The sequence below is a fragment of the Scyliorhinus canicula genome, chromosome 12 (assembly GCF_902713615.1).
Source record: "Scyliorhinus canicula chromosome 12, sScyCan1.1, whole genome shotgun sequence".
Taxonomy (NCBI): Eukaryota; Metazoa; Chordata; class Chondrichthyes; order Carcharhiniformes; family Scyliorhinidae; genus Scyliorhinus; species Scyliorhinus canicula.
Genome location: NC_052157.1, coordinates 111,019,438 through 111,032,233, shown reverse-complemented (window position 1 = coordinate 111,032,233; position 12,796 = coordinate 111,019,438). Strand labels below are relative to the sequence as shown.

Below are 12,796 nucleotides of genomic sequence, written 5' to 3'. Positions count from 1 at the left end.
TAGTAAGAGGTAGAATGGGTCCTGTTGGGAAACAAAATGATGATATATGCTTAGAGGTACAGGGCAAGACTAGAATAATAATCTTTTATTAGTGTCACAAGTAGGCTTACTTTAACACTGCAATGAAGTCAGTATGAAAATCCCCTATGAGTACTTTATATTGTTGTTTGTTAAGGAGGAGGAATCTAACAAAATGCCAACAGAAGGGAGGATAGTAAAAGTCATGGATAGGGTGAAAATTGAGAGCTGTGGGTGTGGGGGTACTAGCAAAGCCAGCTATCCTTAGGGTAGATAAATCACCTGGTTCAGATGTCTTATCACAGCCCTTCTGTACATCTCAGGGGCTGGTTTAGCTCACTCAGCTAAATCGCTGGCTTTTAAAGCAGACCAAGCAGGCCAGCAGCACGGTTCGATTCCCGTACCAGCCTCCTGGACAAGCGCCGGAATGTGGCGACTAGGGGCTTTTCACAGTAACTTCATTGAAGCCTACTCGTGACAATAAGCGATTTTCATTTCATTTTTTTCATGTCCTGCATTCTAGGTTGCTGAAGGAAGTTGGAGTTGAGATAGTTGAAGGGTTTCTATAACCGTCCAACCATGGGGAAGTGACAAAAGATTGGAGAGTGGCAAACGTGACACCCTTGCTCAAGAAAAGATACCAGAACAGTCCTAGCAATTACAGTTTAACATCACAGTGGGTAAGGTTTTAGAAACAATAATCATGGAAAAATAAAATCAGACACTTAGCGAGAGGTTTGAGTTAAGCGAGGGTAGACAGCATAGATTTGTAAAAAGCACATCAGGCTCAACTAATTAAATTAGATTTTTGATTAAATAACAAGAACAGGTTGAAAGGATGTGATGGATGTTGTTGATATGGATTTTAAGAATGTGTTCGATTAAGTACCACATAAAAGGCTAGTTATCAAAATTGAGGCTGACGGAATAGGAGGATCAGTGTTCAATTTGACAAAAGGAATTGGCTAAAGGTCAGAAAACAGTGAGTTGTGATAAATGGTTATTCTTTAGACTGGAAGATGGTAAATAGTGGTGTTCCCCCAAGGTTTGTACTAGGAACACTTTTTTTGCTATTTATGAATGACTTGGATCTTGGAATACAGAGAATGGAATTTCAAAATTTGCTGGTGATACCAAACGTGAAGCAAACAGCAAGATTGATACAGATCATCTGCAATATGACATACAGCCTAGGAGAATAGATAGACAATGTCAGAAGGAATTTAATAAAGAGTAAAGTGTTATGTGCTGCAATTTGGCTAAACGGATAGGGAGAGGGAATATAGAGTTAATAGCACAGTTCTAAAGAGTGGTGCAGGGAAGAAGGGACTTGGGAGTACAAAAGGCATATTCAGAGAGTGGTGAGCAAAAGCATATGGAATCTTGGGCTTCATAAGTAGAAGCAGATTAATTATGCTGGACCTTTATAAAGCTCTGGTTAGGCTACTACTAGAATATTGCGTCCAATTCTGGTCACCACACTTGAGAAAGGATATGAGGGACCTTGAGAGGGTGCAGAAAAGATTTACCAGAAAAGGTCCAGGGTAAGGGATTATAATTACAAGGTTAGGTTGGGATTGCTGTCTTTGGTGATCAAGGGGACATTTAAAAGAAGTTTACAAGATTCTGACAGGTTTGGCTAAGATAGATGAGGAAAATCCATTCCCATTAACTGATGACACAAGGGCTAAGGGACACAGACTTAGGTTTTTGGGTAAGAGATGCAGAGGAATGTGGTGAGGAACTTTGTTTTAGATAGATAGATAGAGAAATACAGCACAGAACAGGCCCTTCGGCCCACGACGTTGCGCCAAACTTTTGTCCTAGGTTAATCATAGAATTTTGGACAATTTTACATGGCTAATCCACCCAACCTGCACATCTTTGGACTGTGGGAGGAAACCGGAGTACCCGGAGGAAACCCACGCAGTCACGGGGAGGATGTGCAGACTCCACACAGACAGCGACCCAAGTCGAAATCGAACTTGGGACCCTGGAGCTGTGAAGCAATTGTGCTATCCACAATGCTACCGTGCTGCCCTTAAGAAGTTAACCAACACTCCATTATTCTACCCTAATCCATGTACCTATCCAATAGCCGCTTGAAGGTCCCTAACTTTTCCGACTCAACTACTTCCACAGGCAGTGCATTCCATGCCCCCACTACTCTCTGGGTAAAGAACCTACCTCTGACATCACCTCTATATCTTCCATCATTTATCTTAAATTTATGTCCCCTTGTAATGGTGTGTTCCACCTGGGGAAAAAGTCTCTGACTGTCTACTCTATCTATTCCCCTAATCATCTTGTAAACCTCTATCAAGTCGCCCCTCATCCTTCTCCGTTCTAATGAGAAAAGGCCTAGCACCCTCAACCTTTCCTCGTATGACCTACTCTCCATTCCAGGCAACATCCTGGTAAATCTCCTTTGCACCTTTTCCAAAGCTTCCACATCCTTCCTAAAATGAGGTGACCAGAACTGCACACAGTACTCCAAATGTGGCCTGACCAAGGTTTTGTACAGCTGCACTATCACCTCACGGCTCTTAAATTCAATCCCTCTGCTAATGAACGCTAGCACACCATAGGCCTTCTTCACAGCTCTATCCACTTGAGTGGCAACTTTCAAAGATCTATGAACATAGACCCCAAGATCTCTCTGCTCCTCCACATTGCCAAGAACCCTACCGTTAACCCTGTATTCCGCATTCATATTTGTCCTTCCAAAATGGACAACCTCACACTTGTCAGGGTTAAATTCCATCTGCCACTTCTCAGCCCAGCTCTGCATTCTATCTATGTCTCTTTGAAGCCGACAACAGCCCTCCTCACTATCCACAACTCCACCAATCTTCATATCATCTGCAAATTTACTGACCCACCCTTCAACTCCCTCATCCAAGTCGTTAATGAAAATCACAAACAGCAGAGGACCCAGAACTGATCCCTGCGGTACGCCACTGATAACTGGGCTCCAGGCTGAATATTTACCATCCACCACCACTCTCTCTTCTATCAGTTAGCCAGTTTGTTATCCAACTGGCCAAATTTCCCACTATCCCATGCCTCCTTACTTTCTGCATAAGCCTACCATGGGGAACCTTATCAAATGCCTTACTGAAATCCATGTACACTACATCCACTGCTTTACCTTCATCCACATGCTTGGTCACCTCCTCAAAGAAGTCAATAAGACTTGTAAGGCAAGACCTACCCCTCACAAATCCGTGCTGACTATCCCTAATCAAGCAATGCCTTTCCAGATGCTCAGAAATCCTATCCCTCAGTACCCTTTCCATTACTTTGCCTTCCACCGAAGTAAGACTAACTGGCCTGTAATTCCCAGGGTTATCCCTATTCCCTTTTTTGAACAGGGGCACGACATTCGCCACTCTCCAATCCTCTGGTACCACCCCTGTTGACAGCGAGGACGAAAAGATCATTGCCAACGGCTCTGCAATTTCATTTCTTGCTTCCCATAGAATCCTTGGATATATCCCGTCAGGCCCGGGGGACTTGTCTATCCTCAAGTTTTTCAAAACGCGCAACACATCTTCCTTCCTGACAAGTATTTCCTCAAGCTTATCAGTCTGCTTCAGACTGTCCTCTCCAACAATATGGCCCCTCTCGTTTGTAAATACTGAAGAAACATACTTGTTCAAGACCTCTCCTATCTCTTCAGACTCAATACACAATCTCCCGCTACTGTCCTTGATCGGACCTACCCTCGCTCTAGTCATTCTCATATTTCTCACATATGTGTAAAAGGCCTTGGGGTTTTCCTTGATCCTACCCGCCAAAGATTTTTCATGCCCTCTCTTAGCTCTCCTAATCCCTTTCTTCAGTTCCCTCCTGGCTATCTTGTATCCCTCCAGCGCCCTGTCTGAACCTTGTTTCTTCAGCCTTACATAAGTCTCCTTCTTCCTCTTAACAAGACATTCAACCTCTCTTGTCAACCATGGTTCCCTCACTCGACCATCTCTTCCCTGCCTGACAGGGACATACATATCAAAGACACGCAGTACCTGTTCCTTGAACAAGTTCCACATTTCACTTGTGTCCTTCCCTGACAGCCTATGTTCCCAACTTCTGCACTACAATTCTTGTCTGACAGCATTGTATTTACCCTTCCCCCAATTATAAACCTTGCCCTGTTGCACGCACCTATCCCTCTCCATAACTAAAGTGAAAGTCACAGAATTGTGGTCACTACCTCCAAAATGCTCCCCCACTAACAAATCTATCACCTGCCCTGGTTCATTACCAAGTATTAAATCCAATATGGCCTCCCCTCTGGTCGGACAATCTACATACTGTGTTAGAAAAGCTTCCTGGAAACAATGGTAATGACCTGTGACTCACTGTCCCCGAAAGTGGGGGAAGTGCAAGTTTGCTTGCTCTCAAAAGGAAATTGGATGAGCAATTAAAGAAATTAAACCTACAGGGCTCCACGGGGATTGAGCAGGGGTAGTGAGACTGACTAGGCTGTTCAGCTGCAAGGATTTGACGGGCCAAATCTATCCACTTATAATAACCATTTACTCTTTCACACCATAAAAATGATTCCTATTATAAATACTTTCAATCTAAAAAATGTAAGATTTTAGTAGTTTTAAAATAGGACCTGTGAGGTTAACTGAATCAAGCATACCTTTAAACATCCTGGGTGTAAGATTTCATTGCAGATGGAGCATTCCATTAAGCTAGCATTAAATTTCTCTGCTTCATCCACCACATTGTCTTCCTTTCCTGCCTCACCGCAGATCTTGCAGACTGCAGTGTGTGGTAACACAGGCTGCAATAAAATGATAGTGATCAATAGATTCTCGTCTAAAATAATATGCAATGTAAAACACACCATTTGTAACTCAACCATTGGTAGCCTTAGCTCAAATGTGGCATTTTGGAACTCATGATAAATTTGGTGATGACAATGCAGGTGGCAGAACCAATGCAGTATGTTGCAAAGCTCCATGTAATTTCACTTTGACTTCCAAATTTCAGTTTAATTGTTGAACAGAGGTCAGAAATTTCCTAATGAGAATTGAAACTGTCTGTCAGGCTACCGTGGTATACTTCACAGTTATTAGTCAAAAGCTGTACTTTTGTATGCTATGAAGATCATACTTGCATCATTCCCAAATAAATGAGTAAACTTAGAAAACGAACAATTGTTGATATGAACCTGCACTCTATATAGTCCCTTGGCATAAAACAAACCCTGTATTGCTCAAGGGCTCATGAACTCTTATGAAATAATTCAACAGGTTTGTTTGGAATCACTAGCTTTCGGAGCACAGCTCCTTCATCAGGCTCACTCACCTGATGAAGGAGCTGTGCTTCGAAAGCTAGTGATTCCAAACTAACCTGTTGGGACTTGAACCTGTTATAAGACCTCTTTCTGTGCCCACCCCACTCCAACACCGGCATCTCCACGTCATGAAAACATTCAAAGCTTTATAAAAAGGCATGAACCATGCTAATATTTGGCAACTCATTTTGTATTTGTCTCAAAAATAAAAGCTCTGCACACATTAATGTCCAGCTACGGAAAAGGGTTCAAGACTTCAGCTAAAGAAAGAACCTATATATTGCCTTTAACATACTTAAAACATCCTAAAGCATTTCACTACCAATGAGTTACTGTTAAATTGTAGTCACTATTGTTTTGTAGAAATGCAAGCTAATTTGTGCACAGCAAGGTCCCACGAATTGGAATGAAGTGGGTGGTGAGTTGATTTGTTGAGAGAAAAATATTAGTCAGTTAAAAAACTAGTCCTATTTACTATGAACAGCACCAAGGGTCTCTATCACGCCCCCCTGACAGGGCAAACAGTTTAATCTTTCATCTGAAAGACTGCACCTTAACATTGCAGTAGTCTTTCAGTACCTGTGCTGAGGTTCCAGTCTACATTAGGCATTCTGGTCTAGAAGTGCAATTTGAATCCACAAACTTTCTCACTCAAAGATGAGGGAGGTTGCATCAATGAGCCAAGTTTGACACATTGTGTCATCAATATCTATGGCGCCACTACATTTAATGTAATCTGAAGTAGTCATTTTGGAATTATTCTCATGCACCTTCTGGCATTAATGGTTCTCTTTCTTCAGGTTTAATTCCTTTCTCCTTCAAATGTGCTATCATCACTACTCGCTCAAAAAAAAACACTGTTCTTGCAAAGTACAACACCATTGTCAACTCCGCTTCCCCCTCTCCAAATTCCTTGAAAGAGTTCCAGTCTTTCCTGGAACTCTATATTGGAATCACACTATTCAGATTTTTGCCCCTCTCACAGTACTGCTCGTCAGAATCACAAATAGCACTCTATGCTTCTGTGACAAAGGCAAACTGCCCCTCCTCATCTTTCTCAACTTGTTTGCAGGCTTTGACACATTTGATCACAACACCTTCGTCTAACTTCTAACTGTCCTCCTATCATAGTTAAAGGTAAGGTAAAATCAACATAGTCCCAGATGACCATAGGCTGCTTTCCCTTTTGAGAGGGAGAGTTGACTATTAGTGGTTTAACCTGAGGATCACCACACCTCAGGCGAGGGACAAGGTTGAGAAGGCAGGCCTTCATATAACTTCAGCCGGTACAGGAATTGAACCCGTGCTGCTGGCCTTGTTCTGCATCACAAACCAGCTGTCTAGCCTATGGAGCTAAACTGGCCCCTAGGATATAGCAGGTGGGACTGCATTCACTAGTTTCCATTCTTTCCTAGCTAATCATAGCTGGAGAAATGTCATCAATATTTATTTTCCTAGTCCTGCAAAGTCACTCCTGGTCTACTCCCAAGTATTTGTCCTTGGGCCCTTCCCATTTCCCACTTGCTGCCCCTGGGCAATATCACTCAACAACATGAACTAATGACACTCAGCTCAACCAACTCACTCCGCCTCTCTAGACCCGCCCACTTTCTCTATCCTACATCCAGTACTAGTGGAATAGAAATTTCCTCCAATTAAATATTGGGGAAATTCAAGTCATTAACTTCAGTCCCTGCCACAAACCGCCAACCAATTCCATCCCTCTCCCTGGCAGCTGTTTTAGGTTTTGAGGTTGAACATAACTGTTCGTAACTTCGGTGTCATAGTTGGCCACAAGATGAGTTTTCAACCACATATTTGTCCCATCATTAAAACCCATTTGACCTCTAAAATCACCCAATTCCCTGCCTCAGCTATTCAGAAACATTTCTCGATGCTTTTGGTCCCTCCAAATTTGAAGATGCATGATCACTTAGCTCCATCTATCAATGTACTGCTTCAGCTGTTTAGCAATTTGTGGTCCTGTGCTGTAGCTTCACTGGGTTGGTAGTTCATTTTGGTGCTGCACCTGACATGCTCTCTTGCACCCCTCAATGAACTCCGTTGGTTCCCTTGCTTGATGGAATGGTCAAGTAAACATGGATTGCAGTGATTCCAGCGAGAAGCTCACCACCGCCTTGCCAAGGACAATTAGGGATGAACAATAAATGCTGGCCATGCCAGCAACGCTCACTTCCCATGATAGATTATTTTAAAAACATTCAAAACTCTGCTGTTTAACTCACACTCCTGTGCTTTCTGGCCTACACTGGCTCCCAATTTAACAAAATAATTTAAATTATCATCCTTATTTTCAAATCTCATCATGGCCTGGCCCTTTCCCATCTCTGAAATATCCTCCAACCCATTAGCCCTCTTGAGATATGTGGGCTCCTCTAATTACGGCCTCTTTAACCTTCCTTATTTTAATTACTGCACTATTGAAGGCCTTTAGCCATTTGGCCCCAAGTTCTGAAATTTCCTCCCTAAACCTCTCCACTTCCCTACCTCTTTCCTCCTTAAAATCAACCTCTTTAACCACGTTTTACGGTTCTATTACTCGCTAATTGGCTTTGGTGCCATACTTTGTTGAGAACACTCCTGTAAAGCACTTTGAAATGTTTTATTACATTAAAGGCATTATATAAATACAAGTTGTTGTTAAAGGTATTAAATTAAAAAGGGTAACTGTTAAATGTAACATTTAAATGTATTCCTTAGACTATACCTTACTTTCAAAAGGCACTATGTTTTATTATTTTACGATTCATCACTGTCAGAATTCAGATGAAATATATTTGCATGCACAAGTCAAATGAGCCCATGGTTTAATTGGTTTTATTTGCCTAATAGTCTTGGACAGTCCTGCTGCCAGGAGTAATGTTGGACCACTGCCATTACAGCATTTGATAATTATATTTAAACAACTAATCTTCATGAGCTTTCATTAAGGTCCCTAGTAAAAAGAAGTACATTTAAAAAGTTTAACCTTTCGTGATCCATTCCTTAAACTTTTATGTATAGTTAAAGGGTCAAACGAACAAACATTTTAAAATGTTAATTATAAATTCATTAGAAAGGAGCTTTTTAATCAATGTCATTTAATTAGGTTAGCCACCTGTATTGGGAATATATACCATCAGCCAGCCTTTTACTGTGATTCAAATGTGTTCATAGAATCAGATCCATCCCCACCACTTCTTCAGGTTTATTTCCTCAGCTGCTTCCTTCTGTCCCTCTACATTATGTGGAGATGCCGGCGTTGGACTAGGGTGAGCACAGTAAGAAGTCTTACCACACCAGGTTAAAGTCCAACATGTTTGTTTCAAACACTAGCTTTCAGAGCACTGCTTCCTCACCTGAGGAAGGAGCAGTGCTCCGAAAGCTAGTGTTTGAAACGAACATGTTGGACTTTAACCTGGTGTTGTAAGACATCTTACTGTCTTCTACATTATGACAGTGACTAAATTTTAAAAATATTTAATTGGCTATAAAGCACTTTGGGACAGCCAGAGCTCATGAACAGTGCTATACAAATGTGAATTCTTTTATTTATTCTTTGTCACTCTTCAATACCTTTCCTCACCTCATCTTCACGATCATGTTGCAAAAGCACCAATTCTTTCATCCATTCTCTAACACTTCATAGGTGCAACAATGGAATTTTGCAAGTTTTTCTCTGCATCTTCTGACTACAGCAGTTGTTCTAGCCTGGTTATCACCATTAAAAAGTAGTAATTGTCAGTCGATTGAGCATTGTCAGGACTTCTTATTGGATTACAAGAAATTGCACAACTCATCAAGAAGTCCCATCATGCCACTAACGTTATAAAACAACTCAAATAAGCAGTAATGAAAAAGGGTTAGTATGTGAAAAACAAGGTCATGTGACATGTTCAATTCAATAATGCACTATTATTTTTCCATTTCAGAGACTGAAAATGATTGATGTGTTTCCATATCTTAACTATTCCATCTTTACATAAAAGATAATGAACTATAGCTCAGTGTATATGAAATGAATAAATCATACAAGGAAATGACCAATTCTATTAATCGGAACATATAATGCAATATTTTCCATCAAATATTCAAAAGAATGTTGCTGTCTATTACTAATATTTCTCCCCATAAACAAGATTACGAATAGAAAAGGCTGCAACATCTCAAAATCAAATCACAGGCTAATCCCACTACCACTGAAACTGTTCTCCTTGCTGAGATCAGCCAGTGTAATTGAACAATCTCTGTTCTTCTACTTACAGCAATACACTGCCTCTTGATACAGGACTGCTTCATTCTGCCAGGGCCTCCAAATTTCTTCATGTCTTTGCAGAAGTGGCATTCGCCACACTCTGAGCGTAAGCAGGCTTCGCATTTGCGACATCGTGTCCTGCGTCTGCGTGCACCACTTGTTGATTTATGGACAAGAAGTTTAGGTCCTGATGAAGGGGCAGATCGAGGTTTTAGTCTTGTTGAGGCCCTGGACTGTAAAAGAAAACAAAAAAAGAAACACTTACAGAAATGTGCAAAATAAACATGAAGACAATTACAACGCTATATTTTTCAATCCATTCTCATTCAATGTACAAAAAAAAAGCTATTACTTCATGTTAAACATCTTCTTTAAAACAGGGGAAAGGTGAAGGCATTTCTGAACATTTAGCACTACCTGATCTCTTTGCATCACATACAGGATACAATGTACCAGCATACTTCAGATACTCATGATTCTTCAAATGACATAAACTGAGAAACTTGGGTGATTTTTTACCAAATAACCCATGAACAAAACAGGAAACCTTTCAGAGCTGAACTACCTTTTTACATACAACAGCTCTACTTGGTCCACACAAGACCTGTTGACTTGTTATGCAAAGCTGCTAAACCTCACCCGACTGGTTACTCTTGTAGAATAGAATAAAACTGTGCCATCAGCATTGACAAATGGAACAGGTTTCGAGGGTTGGGAATGGACATATTAAGTAATTCAGTGGATTACTTTGGCAGGTAAGACAAGTTTTATGAACCTACCATCATCAAATAAACACAAGAGGCTCAACACTTTTCAGAGAACTATCTAAATTAATTGATTAGCTGCCCAAACTGAGGTCTCAATGCACAGTACCTACTTGTCGCTTGTTTGCAATTAAGATTCCCATAAGGCAAGTGGTGAATGTGAAGTGTGCAGCTGTGTATTGATGCTAAATAGAGACTGTGTGTTGAAGGAGCAAAGCGGGAAACGAGAATAATGGGGAGTGTCAACAATAAGGGGCACTCATGTGCCCAGCAGTTTAAATGCAACTTTGAAAGTCAGGCCACCTAACTATTCTCTTGCCCTTGGAACAGTGTACTAGGGAGGGACGAGGATAAAGACGGCACAGAAAATATATCTTGAAAAGGCATAAGGTGAACTAAATAAAACCACGTTGATAAGGTTATCAGATATCACGTATACTCAATACAATAATGGATATTATGCCTATTAACTAACAAACTAGCTAATTTCCTCAGGGTTGAGCTTGCCAACTGTGGCTGGGTGGATTCCTGCAATTTTCTTCATGTGTCCTGCTGCGGTGAACAACCCAACTCTCAATCACCCAATATTGGTCCATTCTTCAGGCATATTACCTTCCCCTGCCAACTGGAAACAGGAACGTATTATTTTATCACTCAAATGGATTCATGTAGACCGTCTGTGAAACAGCTTTTTGGCCATTCGCATACTTTTATAACAGAAGTGTTTGAAGACAATGAAAATGAAAATAAACTCAGGAGACCCGAGAAGGTGAATCAAAACAACAGTATATTTTCAGCCCAAAGAAAAGGCGACAAAGCGGCATACAGCACATAGGTCCCAACCGGGATTACCAATCACACCAGTCCCCATCCAGGCCGGCTTTTAAGCGTTGATTCCTTCTTCTGCACTGTAAATTCTATGAGGCCCCAGCTGTTGCGCCTCTGCCCATTAGCGGGGAACCTTGTATTCCACGAGTCCCACTGGGAGATCATTTGGGTCGCCCGAGGCTCTGAAGAGGGTTATTACATCCCCCCACTGCGATGTCCGAAGATCCCTCTGTTGCTGGACGCAGAGGAGGTTTCTGTGATGACATGCATAAAGCAATTCATATTGTACATGACCTCTGACCAGCATGTGGCAGTGTAAGTCTACCATGCGGTTCTGTGCCTGGGGAGTTGAGTGTAAGTCGTGTTGGTGGATAGACGCATTTTGCAGTAGTTCTATAATAGTTAGTTAGTGTTATTAGTTATTTATTTATTCCAGTTATCTTTACCGCACAGTTGTTTCATAATAAATTATTTAAGTTAGATGTTCTGTCGTGCATCATTCATGTCGTCCAGTCTACAGAACATGACAGTTTCCTTCTCCGCTTTGCCCGCGGTTGTGCTTCCATCAGCTGTGGGTCTGGGTCGGGAATTGTTTAATGCGTCAGGGAGTGCCGTTTTCATGCCAACTGGTGGAGGAGTCCTGTCGGAGATCCATCTCTGACCAAACTGTCCTCCTAAAGTATTGAGGATTCCGTATCCGTATCTGAAGCTTGGTCTTCCATGTCATCCTCACCTGGGCCCTGGTCTCTGTAGAGTTGGGTTTGCTGATTAATGGATGGTAGGCAAGGAGGATGAGGGATCGATTCGTCTGGCGGGGTTTCCTCTGGTGGGGGCTCCCTGCATTTGAGATGGTCCACATGCTTACATACAGTCTGTTCTCTGGTTTTGACCATATGGACGACTGGTCCTGTCTTCTCCACTATGGTCCCAAGTATCCACTAGCTGCCTTCCTCAAAATTACAGACCGATACTGCATCTCCTGGTTTGACCCTCTACTTCCAGTGTAAAGATACTTCTTCAGGAGGTTTTTTCCACCTTCATGTCAAGGTTGAGAAATGTAGCTCCACCGGAGCTAACCCCGTTGTAACATGCAGCGTGGTCCGATAATTAAATAAGAAAAGTGCTAGTTTTGTATCAACTGGTCCTGTAGTTTGTTTTTCCATGCCCCTCTTAAAGGTTTGCACTGCCCACTCAGCTAGATTGTTCAAAGGGTGAAAAGGGGCAGTTTGAATGTGCTTCACCCCATTCATCTGCATAAACACCTCAAATTCCTAACTTGGGAAAGGGATTTCCATATCAGTGACAAGCACCTCTGGAATACAATGGATTTTAAATGACTGGCGTAGCTTCTCTATGGTCGCTCATGAAGTGGCGGAAGGCATCCGATATACATCCATCCACTTTGAGTGGCCATCGATTAGCAGCAGAAACATTGACTGCAGGAAGATTCCAGCAAACAAACGCAGGCAAAGGCACCCCAGCCACTCTCATGGATGGAGCGAGGCTGATGGCGGGAGCTTCCGATATTCTTGGCATGCCTCACACTGCTGCACCATCCTTTCAATATCGCCATCGAGCCCTGGCCACCGCATATAGCTCCTGGCAAGCATTTTCATTTTG

General features: G+C 41.9%; 1 protein-coding gene across 4 annotated transcripts in view; it reads right to left on the bottom strand.

The window, feature by feature from the left end:
- Positions 1-12,796, bottom strand: part of LOC119974665 (lysine-specific demethylase 2B-like) — a 339,398-nt gene that overhangs the window by 177,201 nt on the left and 149,401 nt on the right. For all 4 annotated transcript variants that reach the window (XM_038813740.1, XM_038813742.1, XM_038813743.1 and 1 more), the window contains exons 2-3: positions 9,593-9,817; positions 4,670-4,813 (exon numbers count right to left, since the gene is read on the bottom strand). In XM_038813740.1, coding sequence (XP_038669668.1) covers positions 4,670-4,813; positions 9,593-9,817 — 369 coding nt within the window. The remainder of the gene's footprint in view (positions 1-4,669; positions 4,814-9,592; positions 9,818-12,796) is intronic.